Genomic DNA, 21,571 nt, shown 5'->3' on the forward strand with positions numbered 1-21,571 from the left:
TGGGGATTAAGAGTTCTGATTAATGTGTGAATTGCCGGATCCCTGTAATGCACACCTGAAGCTAATATAATATTGTCCATTAACTGTACTGGAATTAAAAAAAAAAGTAAATGGGTAAAATAATGGCAGTTGAGAATTTTGTATCACGAAGAGTAAGTTTCTTTTCCACTCTTGTTCCTAGTGATAAAATTCAACTTCTTCGTAGAGGCAACTTGCTGTTAGCAATTTCTTAGGAATCCATTTACAAGATAATCCATGACAACACAGGCATATATATTTTCATGCAAATGATACCATTATACATGCTGTCCTAAACCATGAACACCTCACTGTTTTAAGCAAGCTCTACACCCAACGTGAAACTCAAACTTGCGACCCCGAGATCCGGAGTCACCCGCCTCTCTACAGACTGAGCCAGCCAGGCGCCCTGCGAATGTGTCATTTTAAAAAATATTTCGCTCTGTGTGTTTTCTGGTGTAATTTCCTGGGTGGCAAGTGTGTTTACTATAAAGTGAAGATGGCGTTGAGGGTGGAATTGTAATGGGTCTTTAGTTGCTTTGTTCTGTAATAAGTTGCCTCTCATCTCTGAAGAGGACGCTACAAGGGTGATGCTGCTCTGTCATCTATGGAAACGGCCACTCCTGTCGCCTTTGCTTTGTCTTCCTCTCAATCTCTTCAGTCTTTTCAGAGAGCTTTGCCTTCTCCGAGTTGGTCTCCTGAGGAGGCAGCTTCAGACTCAGTTGTCCCCTTGTGCCTGTGTGGAAAGCAGCAAGAATGGCCCCCGGGGTCTGTAGCCATGGTACAAGTCACATTCAGATTTGCGTCCTGATGTTTTGGTTGGGAGTTGAGTTCTGGGTCACAGTCACTGTAGTGATGGTTACTCCATGAATAACCAGCAGTTTGTAAATAAATACATCTAATAGAAATTGCAGTGTGTGTAGCATGTGGGAAGTACGGCTTCGTGAAACCCTCGTTTCAGATATGCATGTACTTAGATAGGGCCTAGTGGTCGTATTGCATCATGATATAAAAGGGTATTTCTTTACTCTGGGTGGTGGTCAAAAAGGTTCAGAGTCTCTGTTTAAACTGTTTGGATCTGGAGGGTGACAGGGAAGTAGATATGGTCATCCTCATTTCATAGGTGAGGGAGGCAGAGCCTGAGATGGTAGTATGGCCTTTTCTGGAGTAAAAGGTAGAGCTGGGGTTTGCATTTCAAGTTCTAGGCTTGGGATCTTGTGTGATTTTCTTCTGAACATATTTCTGTCCTCTATTAGTGACTGTAAACAGAAATAGATAGCTTTTTCCTGGAAGCTTATGATTTGGTCACTGTAATGACATTTTGTGTGTGTGTGTGTGTGTGTACGTGTACATGTATGTGTGTTCCAACCCAATCTGTTATATACTTATAATTTAAATACTTGAGAAGCCTGTAAGTGATTTTCTTTATTTATACCTTAATGTTTATTTCCTTAAACAACCAGAAAGTAGCCACATAAGAAAGCTGGAGAACCAACAGCGGTCAACTGGAAGGCCCTTAAAGAAAGCCGTGCTCCTCCCTGTGGCGCACATGGGCCTACGGCCTCAGCCCCTGGCGAGGATGTTAGACATGCAGAGTCTCAGGCCTTATCCCATATCTGCTGAGTCTGAGTCTATGTTTTTTCTTGATACCCTTGGCCATTTGTACATTGACATTTAAACACTATGTAAGGCATCAGGCCGTTTTTTTTTTAAACATCAATTGAACAATGAAATGGCTTTCTGTGTATGTCAGTTATTCAGCTAATCTATTTACTGAGAGTGTACCATGGCCCAAATCTTATCCTAGGATGTGTAGCTAGAAAGAAACTGTAAGTGGACTCTCCTTGCCGTTCTAAGTAGGAGAGAATGACCACAAATACCTAAGTGCAACCAGGTATTAGAGGTGCTGTGATAGACCCCTACGTGGGGCACACGGGGCTGCTGTGTGAATCCCCATGTATGCGTGCAGGTGTACACGGATGCTGGAAGAAGAAAAAGAATGATGCTTTTTCCGTTGTTGTTTTTTAACTATAGTAAATTAATTCAGACTTCACTGATGATCTGAGTTTAATTATTCCCTTGCGTTTTTTCACTACCATCACATACAATTAGTAATTTATCACCTTCTTTGCTAGTAGATTCTTGCTCTTTTCCCCCCTCTCATGTTGGCCTTGATTTGATGAAGGGAGAAGTGAGCTCTGCATTCAGGTCGATAGATGCCTTTCGTAGGTGCCCAAGCCATGTCGCTAGAGCACCTACTGTGGCTGATAACCCAGTTCCTAGCAGGTAGCTGTATAAGCTTCTTCGTGCTCCTGCCTTCTAACCCCTAGACTAGGAAGGATGGCCGAAGAAAGGATGCATACCTGGGTTCTTGGCAGATTTGCCTTGCTTGCTTCTCAGGTTAATGCTATGCATTGCATAGCATTATTTTGTGGCAGTGGCAGTGAGTTGGCATAAAGTGGTCTTTGAGAGTCAGAGACATACACTTTTGCACGACTCTCCCTTTAGCTGCCTCATAGTGCTACCTCTGGCACAAAGTAAAAATCTGTTGAATATTAGCTGAATTCTTTGGGATAATACAGAGCAAATTAAGTGAGATACTTCCTAGCTTCTCTGCCATGCAGAGTGACAATCCATTTCCAGCTCCATATTTCACTAGCTGTGTAACTTGAGTTAACTCTTTGCCTGGCAAGTGAGGGATACATGTATTTTGTATGTGGATAGGCTTTGGATGGCTAGGAAAAGGGTAAGGAGGACACCAGGTCTGTAGGCATATGGTTGGGACTACCCTCTTTCTTTTGTGTGTGTTTTTTTTTTTTTTTTTTAAGATTTTATTTATCCATTTGACAGAGGGAGAGCACAAACAGGGATAGCAGCAGGCAGAGGGAACAGCAGGCTCCCCACTGAGCAGGGAGCCCAATGTGGGGCTCAATCTCAGGAGCCTGGGATCACAACCTGAGCCAAAGGCACCAGCTTAACTGACTGAGCTACCCCAGCACCCTACCCTTCTTCTTCTGAAACTAAATATTTCCATCTTAGATTTTAGTATCCCTGCACTGTTCAGTAGCCTCATGGTGTGTTCAGTTTTGGCTTGCTTGCTTGATTTATTCCATGCCCCTGTAATTCACAGGGTCTGAAAATTCCATTTGGATTACCCCTTGCAAGCAGAGAGGAGGATAAGCCATGCACTAAGGTGAAGGTCTGTAGCTTAGCATTGCTATTTGCAAGGTCCTGCAGCTGATTCCTTGTGGATGTGTTTCTGGAGGGTCACCACCTGAGCTTCTAAGCCAGATGCTCCCTCATTGTTGGAAGAAGTCTGCAAGAATGGAAATGATCCCTCCCCCACCAACACAGACACAGAGACACAAAGACACACAAAGATACACACAGACACACACACACACACACACTTTGTTGTTTTGTTCTTTCCATTTTACCATCTTCTTTAAACATGTAAATTTGCTTTCTCTCTTCTGCAGTCTTATTTTTCCTGCAACTTAGAAGCATTTTCCTTTGCTTAATTGCCTGTTAAAATGGTGAACCATAAATCAGAGTTCTTGAAATAGTTCTTAGTCTGATTTAAGATAATTATTAAGAGCTTTTCATTCCAACTATCTCAGCTGGTTGTTTCCCTCCAAAGGACCCATTTTCTATCCTTTATCATCTGTGTGTCTGTTTCTTAGGCATTTGCCTGCTCCTCCACCCTTTTAAAATGTGATCTCCACTCCAAGGAATGAAGGAAGAGGCCTATGATGGTCGAGCTTGAAAAACTGAAAATTATGTGATAATTATTATGAACGTATCACTGTTTTAAAATCTTAATCTAATCTTCACCTAGAATTAGCAGTCTAGATTTTTGTTGTTTTCAAGTTATTTCTTTTAAGAATATGTTCCGTCCACATGTCTTCCAACTCTCCATGAACACTGACTGCTAAAAGCTACTGTTAATCCTTTGGATTCTTGGCCAATAAACGAACACTTGGTTGCATGTATTTTGTATGTTATATATATCATATACTGTACTCTTATGATGAAGTAAGCGAGGGAAGAGAACATGTTAAGGAAAACATAAGGAAGAGAAAACACATTTACAGGACTCTGCTGTACAAAATCTGTGTGTCAGTTGACCTGTGGAATGCCAGCCTATTTTTTCCAAGGATTGACTGTAGGTAGAAGGGGCTACAGACGCAAGCAGTTGTAGTTTTTATTCTAAGACTAATTTGCTGAGAACTTGGACTGTTCATGTGGCTTTCATGGGCCTCTGTTTCTACCTTTATGATATGATCTCCAAGATTCCATTCAGTTCTGATCCGGTTTAATGTTCCAACAGTTCTCTGTGATATAATAAATGGTGCTAAAGTATAAGACGGCGCTCAGAAGTTTAAATTAGTTATGAAGAAGGCATAGATAGAAGAAGGTCCGGATAGAACATTTGAACCAGAAAATTAGGTCGCACACTAGAATTTGGTAGCATCAGTCTCCATCAGCATAGACCTTCTTTGCTGATCACTGAAGATCTCATTGTGAGCATTCTTCTCATAGGTTCTGACTTTTCAAGGCAGAAAAGAACTTGGTGACAATTCTTGTTATTTACAGGTATTAAATCTATCTATCTATCTATAATTATTACATATATGTATATATATATATATATATATATATATATATATATATAATTATTATTACTTTTTAGTGCAGTGTTTGGCCAAAGGAAGGCCAAGTTAGTTTCTCAATTCAGACTGCACATTAGTCTCATCTGGGTTTTAAGGGAGGAGTGGGACCTGACATCTCCTCTCTACCCCCTTTTCCCCATCCCCAAGATACTGATTGGATTGATGTGAGCTGGTATTTGGGCAAGGGCATTTTTAGATAAGCTTTCTTGGTGATTCTAGTAAGTAGCCAGTGTTCAGAACTACTGGGTAGTGTTACTGAAAGTTTATGAGACTTATAACCCCAATAGGCACATGGACAAAGCATGTCTCCAGATGTGCACATCTAGAAAGTTAAGAGAAACAGAAATGTTTCTATATGACACAAGTCTTTTAACCTTTCTAATCCTGTGGGGTCTAAAATAGGAACACTGTAATAATTGGCTTAAATGGAGTGGCTCTCAAAGTATGGTCTCAGGACGAGTACCATCAGGATTCTCTGGGCATTTTTTAGAAATGCACACTCTCAGATGTCACTCTAGACCTACAGAATCAGGAGCTCGGTGGGTGGGACATAGCCATCTGTGTTTAACCAAACCTTTCTGAGGTCCTGATGACCTCCAGAATTTGAAAACCATCAGTACGGAGGGATGGAGGACTAAGAGGTAGCCTTTGAAAATCTTAGCAGTGACTGGTGCATAGTGAGAGTCCAAAAAGCACAGTATTCTAAACATAGTGTGTTTGACTGCTTGGGAGTCTGAATATAATGAGGAGCTAGATTGGACAGCTACTCTTCCAATGCTAAGTCTGTTATTTGTAGGGCAAATAGAGCCCAAGTGAACCATCCCCAAGGTATATCAGAATATTGAATCCACTCTCATTCCAGTGCCATTTAGAGTCTTTTTTATTAAGGCTTAAATTGTGATATTTTGGTACTGTCCAAAAGCAACTCATTGGGTGAAGGAACTCGCAGCCTTAAAAGTAAGTGTTGAGCATCTGAAATGCAGAGACAGGCGACTCATATATGAATATTATCTATTATTATTATTAAATATTATTTTTTGAAGGAAAGCCAAATCAAGAATTTTTTTTTAATGGACATTTTCTTTTCCTAATAGGATTTCTTGCAAAGTATTTTTTAAAAATTCCATGTCATGAAGCCACAGAGCTCTTGGGTTTATATATATACCTCATATCTTAGAGGTTAGGCGTTCTCTTACGACAACATAACGTCGGTATGCTGTTCTGGTTGGCCAGTGGTGTTGAGGTTTCTTGATATGCTGACCCCTCATAACATCCTGTCTGGATTGTCTGTAGATTTCAATGATGTTACTTATTTTAATTTCTCCTGATCGGCCCTACATGGACTTTTAGATTAGTCTTTAGTAAGTCGTATTGCAAGCAGGTTTCTTTCTTCTCAGAAGTCCTTGTTGGATCCCTACTGCATGCATGATACAATTCAAACTACTTACTAGACATGAACACACTTGAAAGTTGTTTTGTTGTTGTTGTTGTTGTTGTTTTGGTTTGGTTTGGTTTTTTTGGTCACCGCACTTATTTTTATTACCTACTAGTATTATTTTACATTTCCATATTTATGCTCTCTTAATAACTTGCTCCTTATTCTCTAGGCCCTGGATGTTTTAATCTATGCCTTTGTTCCCCTGTCTTTCTGCTAAGCAGACTTGTTGTCCGTATCATGATGTTCAGGGGCCATTGAAATGCTCCAGTATAAGCCTTCTTTGGTCCCTCCACCTCGACATAAACTTTCCTTTATCTTAGATTCCAGAAGAGTTTGTTTCTCCATCTCAATATATTTTATCTTGTATTATCTTCATTTGTGTACACATTTTTTTCCTCCTTTGCTTGACTGTGAAAGTCTTACACCCCTCAGCCACTGCCCTCACAACCCCAAGCACCTTCTCTGTTCTGGCTAAACATTCCTGCCCCCTCTCGACTAGCTTTTATGTCACTTCTAAGTATCAGATCTGGTCCTCGTTCTTCTCAAAAGTAAGGCTACTGATGAAACTGCAAAGAGCTATCATGGGGGATAATTGCTTGAAGAGACAAAAAGATCTATGTCCGTGCGGTCAACTTGAACAAATGTGTGATTTTCAAGAGTCCTGTGTGATTGCCTGTATATTCACTTCCTGTGTGCATGTCCTTTCTGTAGGTGACTTTCTTCCACCCCCGCCTCCACCTCTAGATGATCCTGGTGCTCTTCCGTCCAGCCCCGGAAACTTCCCTCCTCCACCACCCCTTGACGAAGGTGCTTTCAGGGCACAGGTAAGATGAATGGTTGAAGTCATATCAATGAGCCATGCTTGGAATTTGGTGAATTCAGTGATTATTTCCATGGTGGATGAACATTTATTCAGAGCCTGAAGAGAGCTTTGCAACTCAAGAAAGCTCAGGTCCTTTAATGCCACCTCCCTGGCTGAAGCTTCTCAGAACTCAGCTGGCTTGCATTCGAAAGCCCTAGAAATCCTTTTACCTACTAATTTTGTTCTGAAACTCAAAGCCATTTTTTAGAAATGCCACTTGAGAATTCCACATTTTCCTGTTGTCCTGGGGACCCAGCCATGCTTTTTTATTGCCTCGTTTCTCTATCCACAAACATTGCATTCTGCGTGAGTAAGAGTGATCTTCAAAGGCTCTGGTTGGTCACTGTGGTCACTTAATTGGTCAGCGGCATCATTCTAGCAAAAGCACCAGCAAACCTTCTTGGGGTATTCTTTACTGAGTGAGGTCAAGGATGCACATTAGAGTATGTATTGATTATGTACAAGTGGTGTGCTCTAGAGACTGCTGATTGCAAGTAACGTGGGGCTGGAATCAGAAGCACTGGTAGGAATAGTCAGTCTGTGATTGCATAGAGTCACTGGTGACCATATGCCACCACTTGGCATCCAAATGTTGTTCGTATCAGGAAGGAAAACTAAGTAACAAAGTTATAGAATTATTATTGTGTTTTACAGGTGAGAATGTTACTATAGATACATAGAAAAAAAAACAGCCCTTGTCTTTCAGAGAAACATCAAAGATATTTGGGGAGAGGAAATTAATGGTATCAGGTATGGTCTTCAAAATAATAAGAGTAGGGAGCTGATGAGTGAGAAAATAGGTGAAAGAAAGATTAGTTATGAGTTGATAATTGTTGAGCACATGCAGGTTGATTCTATTATTTGGTCTACATTTACTTAGCAAATAGAAATAACACAATCATTTTTTCTTATTTTTAGTCATTTTTTTTTAACAATTAAAAAAAAGCCTCCTACATTTGTCTTTTATATACTTCTGCTCTTATTTTGTCCTGAGCTATTCTTTGCATATTATTGAATTTACATAATTAAAAACTTCATTTTTATTTGGTCTCTTAGAATATTATGGAAACTGCTTTCTTGCATTTTAAATCTTGAGTTCTAAAAAGCTTGTTTGACCTTGTGACAGAAGACTTGTGTTTGATTGCTAGTTGAACAACGTAATCTAGTTATGTGGGTTTTGTTTTGTTTTGTTTTGTTTTGTTTTGTTTTTAAAATTTATTAACTAATTTTAGAGAGGGCACAAGAGAGAGAGAGAGCACACAGGGAGCAAGGGCAGAGGGAGAGGGAAAGAGAGAATCTCAAGCAGATTCTGTGCTGAGCTCGGAGCCCCACATGGGGCTTGATCTCATGACTCTGAGATCAGGATCTAGCAGAAACCAAATGTCTGTATATTTAAATGACTGCGCCACCCTGGTGCCCCTCTAGTTACATGGTTTTGAACAGGACACACTAAGTCTAATTTTTCTTATAATTAAAAGTAAGGTAACTGTCTACCTCTAGTAGCTAGATGAAATACAGATGGATTTGAAATTGCCAAGTTATAATGGTTGTACGGGTATTTTGATGTTTTAACTGTTACTATATAAATATAACAACAGCAGTAATCATAAGGCTTTCCCAAAAGGTTTAATTAAGAAAAATTCAAACATGGGCTTTCATAAATATTACAAATATTCTTTTCCTGTGTGGACTGCATCCGGATAACAATACTAAAACCATGATTTGTTTTTTATTTATTTTTTTAATTTTTTAAAAAGATTTTATTTATTTATTTTATAAAGAGAGTGAGAGGTAGAGACAGAGCATGAGCAGCGGGGAGGAGGCAGGGGGAGAGGGAGAAGCCGACTCCCAACTAAGCAAGGAGCCCGATGCAGGACTCAATCCCAGGACTCTGGGATCATGACTTGAGCCAAAGGTAGACACGTAAGCAACTGAGCTGCCCAGGTGCCCCCATGACTTTGCTTTTTAAAAGGAAGGAAATAAAAATCTGGTTGACAAGTTGGCTTATGTTTTTTGTAAAATACAAGGAAGGAAAAACATAAAATCGAGTTTGCCAAATGGGAAAGGACAAATCTGGTAGGAGAGGCATGTTATTCTTGAATATATGGAAAATCGTGCAAGTTCAAAAGAAAACAGGCACACCCTTCCCTTGTGTGAGAGTGATAGTGACTTGGCCCTGCCCTGGCCATATTTGAACCACTTTGGAATCTGAACTGTAATAAAGCCCAAAGTAGTATAATCACCAGAGAAGATTTTGCACTTTTTCCTCTCGGCCATGGTGAAACCTCGTGTTGCCAAGTCCAAATTATAGCTGGTAAATGGGTGTTTTTATGTAGAGATCTATTTATGTTTCCAGCCAGATTTTCAGGTCAGCATCAAAAGAATGTCTACTAAGTCTGGCTATAAGAATTATAAGATTTTCAGCGCTGAAAAGGACCTTAGGGATCAGGTAGTCAGTCCCCCGGCACCAGCCGTGAGTTACAGCCTCTTTGAGGACTTGCGAAATGAATTAATTCCCTGTATTCACAAATGGGGAAACTGAGACCAAAGGAGGTAGGCATCCTCTAATCCATACCTGTGTTTGAGGAATCTTGATTTCTGGGTTTGTCCTTCTGGTTCCATCAGAAGGCTTTGCACATTGCACACGGTTTTGCTTTAGTCCTCCCCCAGCCTGTAAGGCTCTGAGTTTCAGAAGCACAGTCTAAGTCCTTAGTTGTGGTAGAGGGTGGGGGAAGTAAATTAACTGGCTGGAGAGCTACAAGAATTTTTAGAAACAGTTGCCATTGCCCTGCACTTTGATGGACGGGTAGGACCTTAATTTTTAGATGCAGGGGAATAGATCTTTCAGCAATAAAGTAAGAAAAATAGACGTATTGAAGGAAAGCACCAAGCAGTGTGATGGGCCTGCCTGCATTCCAGACTGTGGATTTTGCCCTTGATTCTGAAATCGTTGACAGTTTATTGCAGATGTTTGTTAATATTGTAGTTATAAGGGTGACATCCCCAGATCTGTTGTTGGGTGCCATGTGGTGCTTTCAGCAGCCCATCAGGCATAACCTGTTGCACTTGTGGGAAACCCTGTGCAGAGAGCTCTGAGTTGTCTGGCACACTTCCTTGAGCTCTCAGGGACTTGTCTCCTGATACCCAATGGCTTTGAGTTCAGGTGCCCGGTGCTTAAGGGCCACTTTTCCTAACATCTGTGCTTGCCTTTCTAGTTGATGGCTCCTCACTGCCTCTCTCTGTGAGCCCGTCCTCTGGCTTGCCTTTACTTGCCCCCTCTCCAGGGATGTGTATACTTCGGGTTTTCATCTCCCCCTTTCCACTCATCCTGGCAGGATGGCCAAGACCCCATTTGGTGCTGTTGCTCCAGCCCCTCCACCTTAGAAAACAGACTGTGATGCCTGTCACCGGTTACTCCCTGTGTTAAAAACTTCTTTCTCTTATGGAAGTGAAATTTATTTCTTTGTGACTTCTTCCCAGTGATTTTCTTCCTACCTTCTTCGAGCCAATGGCACACCTGCAGAGTGACCGTTGGGCCATGGAGGGATAAGTGAAGTCTGCCTCAAGAAGCTGATCATTAAGTCTGCTGAATGAGGTGACTTTTTTGAGGACCGAGGGAGAACAGTGTAATGTGAGCTATGCACTGAACTTGGGCCAATGCCCAGGGTTAATTGAAAAGAGAAGGGAGAAGGAAAATCTCTGAAATCATTTATGGTCTTGTCTTAGTCTGTCTTTAAAAGTTTAAGGCCAACTCATTTCTCTTCTTAGGAAAACATTTTCAGAGCTCATTTATGTACATGGTGGATGGTGGCTTACCATCAGTTATCCGCTTATATCAGTAAAGTCTCCCCTGGTATTAGCGTGGCTGGCACTGGATTCTGTGTCTCGTGACTCTCGGTCTCGTCTTCTCATGGTCATGGGTGTGGAATGACAGATGTTTACTTGTAGACCCAGAGGACTCAGTCCCACAGCCATGGCTACCTTCTTCAATGCACCCACAGAAATAGGCAGTAGGGCTTGCTTTATATGGCTTTGACATGCCCTATCGTAGAGGTCCTTCCTTCTGTTGCCTGAGAGTGCACTGAGGAAGCGGGGGGCCGGGTCAAAAAGAAGATCCAGGCAGTAATGGTGGAGAGGCAATGTCCAGTCCTGCTAGAACAAACCAGAAATGGTCACAAGCTCTAATCCACTCGGCACTCGGAAGTCCTTATCCTTTCTGCACAGTGAGAGGACAGGAGTATTTCGATCCTTGAGAACAGACTGAAGGAGTGATTGTGTTGCTTCCTGACCCTTTCCCGTTTTTCCTGGGCCTCGGGTTAGCAAGCCCTTGTTGGTTTGTAGGGTTGTTTGTGACCCCAGCAACAGCAGTAGCTTCACAGCACTCTCCTCTTTGGTCTGTGCTGGGAGGCCAGTGTGTATTTAGCGGGGCCTGGAGGTGCTTGGGTTTTGGTCAGTAGGACTTTCTACAAGTAAATTTCAAAGGTTTTCTGTTTGCTTTTCTCTCCGCATCATCATTTCATTGTGTGTCCCTAAGAGCCAGGAGAGAGATTTTTGGTGTCTGGACTTAAAAGCGCTTCTTTGAAAGTAGCAGGCCTAGAGCCCCGAGGGTGTATTTTAGTATTTCATTTAGCAATTTGAACCTTTTTCATGGAATGTCATAGTTTTCTCTGCCTTTTTCTTAAGGACCTATTTTAAAGAGGTAAACCTGTTCCTGGGGATCAGGAGTCGAGTGTGTGTACACACACACACACACACACACACACACACACACACACACGCACACGCTCTTTCACACTTATCAACCCAATTACCATGGCCCCCACCACCTTCTAATGACCTAGGGCATCCATATGCTTTCTGCAGGGAAGGTCTTGAGGAATAGCCAGGCAAGAGCCCTCCAGGGAGATGGGCTGTGGTCAGTAATGCTGTAGGTCAGGGTAACCAAAGGGATCAGGTTTGCTCTAGCTCTTGAGCTTCTGAATGGGGAGTAATTGACCCTATTTGCATATTTCAGAAAATGTTCTTTGCCTGGAGGCAAGTGAAGGAACTGCATTTGGTCCTTGTTTCTCCCATCAATAATCCTGGTAGTTTCTTCAAAGCTCTAATATGCCTAGTTATATATTTTTTAAAATGTGCTTTGTCTCTTAATGTAAATGAAGCAAACAGTATAGATCAAGTATTTTCCATCATGTTTCTCTGTCAAATTAAAATTAGGATCTCTACACCATGTGAGGTTTGAGCGTTCTTCCTGGTGCATCCAAACGGTTAGTAATATAATTAGTAATATAATTTGGAGAACATGCTCTAATATTTTAAACATCATAACTCAGCCTGTTTTGAAGGGATCATTTCTCACATTAAATTGTATCACCACGTTATTAATAACTTATAACTTTTACTTGTTTATGGCAGTGTCTTGTTTGCTGTTTCTCTTTCTTGAATTCATATCCTGATTCTTTTTTATTTTTTTCTCTGCCATTAGTACTTTATCAAGTAATTTTTTTGGGGGGAGGGAAGCCTACATGAATGACCTAGCTCCTGAGTTTTTATATATCTGAAAATGATTTATTTTTGCCTTTACATTTAAGTAAAAGTTTGGCTGCAGATAGAATTCGAGGGTCAAATTTCCTTTATCAGTATTCTGTGAAGATTTCTATACTGTCACTATAGTATCATTTAGCATTGCAAGTGAGAAATCTGATCCCAGTCTGTTCTCTCCTCCCCACCCAAGTTTATGAACTTCTCTTCGTCGGATCTGCCAGCCTTATTTGTAGGAGTCTGTGGTTTCCCCGCCTTGCACCTGGGCTTAGGTCCCTACCCACCCCAGCATTTCCACTCATCATTCAGTGGATTTATTTGATAGGAAGAGTTCAGTTTTTAATTTAGCTAGGAGGGGTTTTCTTATGTTACTGCCATTTTCTTTCTTATGGAACCCCCGTTTTATCATTTTGGATTTCTTTTCCATTCTTCATGTTGGTATTCTTTTTCAGTAGTTTTGCCTCTTGGAAGAATCCCCTCAGCTTGCTTCCTTTCTTTCTTAATGTTTTGTAGAGATGGTCTGCTCCTGACTTGGAAATGCTACATCCACCTGAATTAGAAAAGGGAATGTGGTGGGAGTGGCTCTGGATCTGCCATTCTGGTAGACCTCCCTACTGTGTACTCGAAACTTTACCTCCCTACTGTGTACTCCAAACTTTATGTTTTACCTTGATCAGGAAGATGTGGTCCTTTGAATAATGTGGTGACCACAGAGTGGGTGTCTGCATCTTCACCTTCTGTGTGTAATTAGGGGGGATTGGCTAATGAAACGGTTTGCCTTGGATGCACAGACCAAGCAAGAGCAGCCCAGCAAGCTCTGCTGGAGCCCTCAAAGCTATGTATGTCTGAGCTTCAAGGATCCCCTGGCAGGTAGCAAATCCCCAGTTGAGCTTGTCACATAGATGCTCAGTGAGGGCAGCAGCCAGTTGTGGGGGGTGGGGCAGGGTCTCTGGTGAGTTCTCCAGGCTTATCTGTTCCCTCCCTCACTATTCCCCCTCCCCGTGCATCTCAATGACTATGTTACCGGAAGTATCAGGGAATGTGGCAAAGAACTTTTTATTAGAAGGATGAACTCACTAAGTGATTTTACTGCTGTTATGACATTCTGTACTCCAAACATTCTTTCCCAAGAGGCTCCCCACCCCCTCACCCTTCTTGTTGTGACAGCTCAGAGTCAGCTATTAAAGTCAGGTGTTGCTACCTTTTGTTTTTTTATCTCAAGCTCACTCTCCTGCCCTCCAGGGCTTCATCAGGAAAAGCCCTCCTTGGTTGCATCATCTAAACCAAGTCAAGCTCTAGGGATAACCTAGTATGTTGGGGAACAGGGTCACCATAGGGTCCAGACACCGGGCCCCTCGCTTACTAGCTGTATGCTGATGGGCATGCTATTTAACTTTTTCCTCACCTCAGTTTGCTCATCTGTAAACTGGGCAGTTATTGAATCTAACTGTTCGGATTGCTGTGGAGTTTCAAAGAGATGATGCACGTAGACAGTATTGTATGTGCCTGACATATCCCAGTGCTTAGAAAATGTTTTCTGTTGATGTCATCACTTTTGGGCAGTTCTGGGCTAGCTGACCTCTGTGCTGAGTTCTGGAACAGTTGTCAATGTCTTTGGTTTGCTTCCCTAAGGTTCACTGGTGACCCCACTCCTTACTCCTGTATATGCTTGGGGATTTAGGGCCTTTTGCTAAAGATGCACTTCCATAAACTCCATCTGTGAAATGAATGATTGGATTAACTCATCTTTTTAGGTTTCTTTTAGCTCTAAAATTCACTGCTTTAGTAATAAAATATCACCTCTTTATAACTTGACAGTGATTTACAAATTGCAGAATACTTTATTTGTCTTATCTGATCTTCACATAAAAAAAAAAAAAAAACCAAAAATATTTTAACCAATTAAAAAAAAATTGAGGTCCAAGTTGTTGAGGCGACTTTTTTAGATCTCACAAGTGTCATGGAAGCAGTGATTTATTTTTAAATGGACGAAAACAAAAACAAAATGTATTTTGGGGACTTTTAAGCCTCTTGGCTTAGTATCAGTTCCCTTACAAATGAGAGAAGGCAGATCATTTTGAATTCTCAAAAAGCAGCCAAAGTCATCAACAATATGTGTTCATGGATGGTGGCCAGGGGCCACTGAGATAGCTTTCTGTGAGGTTCTTTAGTGGAAATAAGCCACATCTTCCATCCTACCCGTCAGCATATTCTCTGACAAACCCCTCACAGATTGTACCATGTTCTTCTTATCCATGGATTTGGTAAGAGGCTCTGTTGGGCTCCCAAATCCTTTAGTTCCTTAGTAATTTACATAATCCACTCAACATGGGCACAAAACAACTTGATCTGAAAGAAGGGGTAAAAGAGGGAGTAGAAGATGCCAAGTCCGAAAACCCAGGGCATTAACTCAGATTTTATTTTCGAAACTCTCAATGTTTGGGGGAGATTTTCTCTGCATAACTGATTTTGCTCGATCCATTCAAAAGTCAAGTATTCATGCATCCCAACTAGATAATTTACAGTGTGTTATCGTGTGCAATACTTATACTAGTTTTGAGGGGTTCCACTCTTTAACATTTTTATCCTTTGCTTTTGTGAGTTTGACCTGTCCAAGGCCTACAAATTCCGTAAATTCCAAACTGGACTTGGAGTGTCTTTTGCCTTGTTTTTAAATAAAAGATTTTCATACACTTGATCTCACTTGAGCCTTTAAATAACTTATGAAACGGGAAGGGTAGGGATCATCTCCGTCCGGTGCAAGTGAAGGAGCTGAGGCTCAGGGACGCTAAGTAATATTCTAGGTTTCCATGGTATTAAGTGTCCCAGGCAGGGATCAAACCCTGAGTCCTGTCAGTCCATTCCATTTCTCCCCCACCTCTCTCTCTCTCTCTCTCTCTCTCTCTCTCGCCATCACTGCTTTATTGTTACTTTTCTATTATATTCCTTTTTGATGAAGGGCACAAAACACCAATTGTCACCTTCCTCACCACATACTCAGAATTTGGAATCTCTTCCTCTTATGACTTGTGCTGTAGAATTCTCTAGGGCAATATTGTCTTCAGCCTCCGTTTTATCCCCCCTCCCTCCAATAGTCTGTATCATTGTGGATTATAAGAATGTTCTTTGGTATTAAAATATTGGAAAGAGGGGTGCCTGGGTGGCTCAGTCGGTTAAGTGCCAGACTCTTGATTTCTGCTCAGGTCATGATCTCACGGTGCTGAGATCCAGCCCTGTCTTGAACTCTGTGCTCAGTGGTGAGTCTGCTGGAGAATCTCTCTCCCTCTCCTTCTGCCCATCCCCCACTCAAATCTTTAACATATGGGGAAGATGTTTACAAACCTTTCAAATGGAATTCTTTCCATAATTTTTTGTTTGTTTTTATATTTATTTTACCAATAAGCTTTAGTAAAGATAACAATTTTTATGATATTGGAAAATGAGTAAAATCGGTGGTACCTGGTATAGATCAACTGTTTCTTTGGCAGTTTTTTGAAAGGGGAGATGGGAGTAACACACGACAGACGAATTCACATGATAAGAAGTGTGATTTAGCTGTATTTTTAGAAGTACAGAATTTGGCTAATGAGCCACTCACCCCAATAAAACAAAAGGGAGGGAGGGAGGGAGAGAGAGAGAGAGAGAGAGAGAGAGAGAGAACAAGCACTCTGGAGGCATAAGGGTGGTCAGAGCCCTTTCTTTGACCATAATTTCTGTTGTTCCTTCCAGTGCTTAAAACAGTCTGTCTCTGCCCACCTTCTGTTTTGAATCCTTCATGATATATCACGATGATATGTGATCTGGGGCAGACTATCCCTAAGAACCAAGTCTCCGTTTCTTTAGCCATAAACTAGTATGATGCTTCCTATCTTCTGCTTTTGTTTTTAAATGATTGCATAAAAATAACCCATTTGATAGCACTTTCTAAAGTAGCAATTATAGAATTTACCTTAAAAGTACTTTTTTGGGGGGAGTAATACTGTTTCAACATCTTTGAGCTTTCATTCTAACTCTTAACAATTATATAACCCCTACATTTAGAGCAGTACATTTACTACATGGCCTTTCAGTGTTGTAGTCAATGTCATGGTGGGTATCGAGAGGAGAAGGGACAACTGTCGCTTGGGCAGCCCTCGCTGACTCATGAGCATTTAAGAGTTAGGGTTCTGACTTCGAAAGACCTGTCTGAGAGCTTCATAGAGCACCTGGCTGGCTCAGGCTTAGATAGCCCAGAAAGAGATGATCAAACAAGTAAATAAAAAACCTGGCCGCCACAAGAGTCTTTCACGGTGCACATTCAGGAGACTTCATTACTTTTATGACTATTTTATGTCAAACCATTTTGTGAGTCAAAATGTGCCTGGAGGATTGTTTTCATTTCTTTTTCACCTGTTGAGAGTCGTACAGTGTCACTTTAGTCATTCTTTCCTGACCCGGTGGGGATAGAGACCAGTTTGGGGCCATGGCAACTACAGAGAGGTATTTTCATGGAGTTACAGATTCATTAAATGAGTCTGTCTTGGCCTTCCCTCCAATCCTGCCATGTTTCTGTAAACTGGGACTTAAGCCATAGTCTCAGCATTGACTGAAGTCATTTCAATGCTACCGAAATGGCCCTTTCCACGTTTGCCGTGCCCTCTGATCCCCCAGTGACTGTTCTTTTTCTGACGTCCTCTACCTCTTTCAGGAAGGTAACACTTGATTTGAACCTCCTCACTTCCTCCCTCAATTTTCACAACAGAGAACTCCCTGAGTTCCCCTTCTGGATCTGTGATGATTCCTTTTCTCTCTCTGGTACCAGATCCCCCTTCATTTTTTTCATCTCCCCCTAAATTTAGGTGTCCACTCAGTGTTCTCCCTTTTGACCTCCTGTCTTTTCTCAGTAGAAGTCATCACTCTAATAGAGTCAGCTTTGATCTCTTATTTAATGACTTGAACTGGTTATGACTTTTTTTCCTTAGACAAGCATTGTGCCATTTGTCATAGAGTCTTTCCACATTGAAAACCTGTCTCTTCACCTTCGTTATATCCCAGAGCTACTCATCGTCTTAGCCCAAGACTTCCACGCTGTTAAAAATACCACCATATTTTCTATTCTTCCAAATTCAAAACTCTGGTCATTGCTGGTATGTCTTACTTTTTTTTTTTTAATATATCTGTTACGAACATCTCATATTTTTTGGTTCAAAAAGAACTGTCAGGTTTGCTCTCATCTCTTATTTTCCTATTCATTGTCCTAGCTTCTTCCTTCTCTGAAACACAATAGACTCATTGCTTTGATTCTTTTTTGTTTTTATTTTTTTTTTTAAGTTTTTGTTGTTGTTTTTCTTTTCCAGCTGCATATCCCTAAGCAATTAGTCTTCAAAAAATGATATCTTCTTCCTTTGGCTTTTTATTGTTTGCCACATTAAATTTCTTTTCTTGGTTGATTTTCAGAGTATTCTCTGACCTCCCTGACCCTTTAAAGCACACCTCCTCTCCCACTGGGTTCTTTGCAGTCTTTGCTCTTGTGAGACAGATGCCTTCAGTGTCAGCTTCCCATGCTGAGTTAATCTTCCTTGTTGTCTTTCTTGCTGCCTGAAACATCCTCATTTCTCACCTGATGAGAAATCCTTCCCATTTTGAACAGCCAGATTCAAACCTGACTTTCTTCCCTGTAGCTTCTGATACCCCCCCAGCTCGCCACAGTCCCTCCCTTCAGTTTTCCCAGACTCTGTTGACTGGATAACGTGGAGTTGTGATGTGACCTCAAGGTACGGTGCCAGGAAGCTGTGCTCTGTTGCTAACCAGTTGTGTGACCCATCTTCACGTGCAGAATGGGAATCATGACACGTTCTTAGAAAGTTATTTTGAGTATTAATTAAGGGAAGGAGTATAGAGGATCCAGTAGTGTCTGGTTCATACTCATGGCTACAATGAATCAGTTAATGATGTCTCATTTTTCTGCCATTTGATACATGTTTCTTTGTGACTGATATAATTATATTATGTACATTAATACTGCCTCCAAACTATATATTAAAAAGACCAGAGTTAAACTATGACATGGAAGAGATCTGTAGAAATTATTGAATATCACAAATCACAGGGACTCAGATTTGAAAGGGTTCTAATCCTGCCCCTCTTTCTTGTGAAGAGGAAATGAGGGGAGGGCTAGATTTTTTAAGCAAACCACCCAATGTGACCTTTAGTATGAGATCTGGTCCTAGCACCAGCTGGAGGGTTCTGGATTCAAAGGCTTAAACTCATTCAGTTATCCTCTTGTTTATTCCCCTTTTAGAAATGAGCTGAAGGCTGGGTCATGGTTCATATTCCTATATCATCCATAGTCTGTATCTCATTGAGGGATATCTGGATGATGTTTGTGGACTGATTGATTGAATCAGTCATTCTTTGTCTTGGCAATAGGAATTTTCTGGAAACATCTACAGAATATGCACTATACACAGGCTTATCGCTCTTTTGATGCTTTTGATGCTGTTGTAAACAAACAAAACTGTTCAACATGTACCACTTCTGTGTACTGGCTCAGGGTGGTGGGGAAAGGAAGCGAGAGAGGAAGTTATATACATCTCGAGCCAATCAAGCTTTCCTATTTTTAGTCTTTGCTACTGTTTGGAAAGTACAGCCCCTGTTCATGGCAGGCTGGTATGCATTTCCTCAGTGCCATTTCAAAAAGGGGAAAAATAAATATGGGAATTTTTTGTAGTGAAAATAGTTACTCAGTGAAATCACAGAAGTTCCTTCTTTTTCTCTTGATGAAACCTCAAACCCACTAGGCACACAGTCCTCAACCTCAACTATGCATGTCGGAGGCTCACACAGAGCAGGAGACTGGAGTCAGCAAACCCTCTGAGAGCAAGATGTGCCGGGGTGCCTACGAGAGACAGGACAGGGAAGGCGGGGGACGGGATGGCGACTCTCCTTCTTGATCAGTGGCTGGCTTGGCTGGCTGCCAAATGTCCCCTGGAGAAAGTTGAACCCTGAATCGCAGAGACCCAGCTTTATAGCCCTTGCTTTAGCTCTTCCTTCTGCCTGAGTGTCTCTCTCTGTCTTCCCGTCACCCTTTCTGCTCTCTCTTTGGTAAAAATTCCCGGACCATCTTACAGCCACTCCGCTAATTCAACTAGATGGATTCCTTCTCTTTCATAGTTTAGAGGACAGTTTGGGGGATTTTCCCCAATCATCAGAGAATGATAACCTTACAAAGGAGAGTGAAGTGACCTGATCTCCATTTAGATGGATTCCTGCAGTGTAGCAGGACTTGACTGTGGGAAGTGCCAATGGTAGAATGGCTTGGCGTTGACCGCAAGAATCTGATGAGGTCGGTGAGGGCCTGAACCAGGGCCGGGGCCACCACCCCTGAGAAGGGGAGCTAGAGTCCAGAGCCATATGGAGCAAGGGAGGGCGGGTATGGGAAAGGGAGCAGTCCCAGAGGACTGCAGCATCCTGCCTTTCTTCAGGGGACAGAGATTTGCCAAATGGGAGGATCCTCTGAAAAATGGGTGCTCTGAGGCAAGTGTGATAGAACTTTCCTAGAGGAAACGCGGATGCTGCAGAGCGAAGATTGCCCTCGTTAATGAGAGGGTCTGTGCTGTCTCTAGACATAAACAGCTCTGCCTAGATCAGATTGTGGCAGCCGGGTGAGAAGAACACAGCGCTGTAATTAATGCTAATTGTGGATATTGCTGTATTGTTGTCATTGTTTTTTAATTGAATATGTATTAAGCTCCAACAGGGTGCTGTGAATAATGCCAATTTATAGTTGATTTATCAGAACACTCAGAAGACTTTATAAACACCAATAAATGGGAACTCATAGCACCCCTTCGAGGTGGTAAGTGCTGTTGCCATTTCCACAAGTGAAGAAAAGTGAAGGAGACTGTGTTTGCTCCGTTGGCACTGTGGGTGAGAACAGAGTGCTGTCGGATGAGAGACAAGCATTTTCCCTGTCCCCGGGAACTGGGTTAGCATACATTAGTGAAGAATTCTCCTTCAGTGCGTTCAGAGTTGTGGGATTTTAATTAAATTGTTCCAGTTATTGTTAGCACTGCATTAGCACCAGGCAACCAAATTCTAGGCCAGCAGATTTCAAATTTCATGTGAAAAAGAATTGGGGGAGGGATGAAAGGCACGTCAAGTGCAGACGGCTAGGCCCCGCTCCCCAAGGTTCTGATTTTGGTAAATCTGGGAAGGGGACTAAGCATTTTTCCTTTGAATGCGGGTCTGAGATGCTCTTATCCTCAGAGGAGGCTCAGCCTCCCTTCAGAACCCCAGCCTTTTTCTTCTTGAGAGATCCATCTTCAGCCCCGCAGGTCTAGCCTCAGTCTGAGACCAAGGCTTTCCATTTAGTGTCTGTAGGGTCTGCTAGAGCTCACCTGGTATAATCCTGCAACGTTCTCACTTACAGAACACACAACTAGCTGGTGTTTATAGGAGACGTACAGTCCATTTGCCATTCTGCCAGGCATGCCATTTCTGGGACCTTATCCCGTGGGGTTTTCAGAATGTCCCTGTGGGGTTTGTACTATGATTCCCCGATTTTGTAGGAGGACATAAAACTGAGAGGGGACGTGACTGGCTCAAAAAACATCTCACGACTTTCAGTCCTTTTCATTTAAATCCAGGCAAGGGCCCGGGGTCCACTTTGTACCACGGATGGGAACAGAACCCCCAGATTGGTTTAAGTGGAATTTATCATAAAGAAAAGAGTTCCCACTGGAAGAGGAGAGACCAGGGAGGGAAAGGTAGGGGCGGCCAATCCTGATCTTTCTTATTCCTTGGTTATTTGTCCTGGTTCTGTAACGTCACCTGGGTAGTGCGTTATTGCTGAGTAAATGGTATCTGTTTGACCGGGGCTTGATTCTTCTGTGAACAAGGAAACGTCTCTCAGGAAAGCCCGAGATGAGATGTGAGCAGAGTTCTGGAGTCAAGAAGGGCTTTTAAAGTGGAGATGAGAATGGTGAGGCTGGGGACAGCATCGTTCCTCACTTCATATCCTTCCTGCTTTCTGTAGAGGAAACTACACCTTCTCGGAGAGCT

The 21,571-nt window shown here is 41.9% G+C and overlaps 1 protein-coding gene across 29 annotated transcripts in view; it reads left to right on the forward strand.

Annotated features, from left to right (window-relative positions):
- The window catches only part of LPP (LIM domain containing preferred translocation partner in lipoma), a gene marked incomplete at its 3' end in the record, with an annotated part of 643,639 nt that overhangs the window by 277,259 nt on the left and 344,809 nt on the right, over positions 1–21,571 (forward strand). For all 29 annotated transcript variants that reach the window (XM_082694120.1, XM_082694119.1, XM_082694127.1 and 26 more), the window contains one exon: positions 6,841–6,953. In XM_082694120.1, coding sequence (XP_082550246.1) covers positions 6,841–6,953 — 113 coding nt within the window. The remainder of the gene's footprint in view (positions 1–6,840; positions 6,954–21,571) is intronic.

Source organism: Mustela nivalis, assembly GCF_964662115.1.
Source record: "Mustela nivalis genome assembly, chromosome: 1".
Classification (NCBI taxonomy): Eukaryota; Metazoa; Chordata; class Mammalia; order Carnivora; family Mustelidae; genus Mustela; species Mustela nivalis.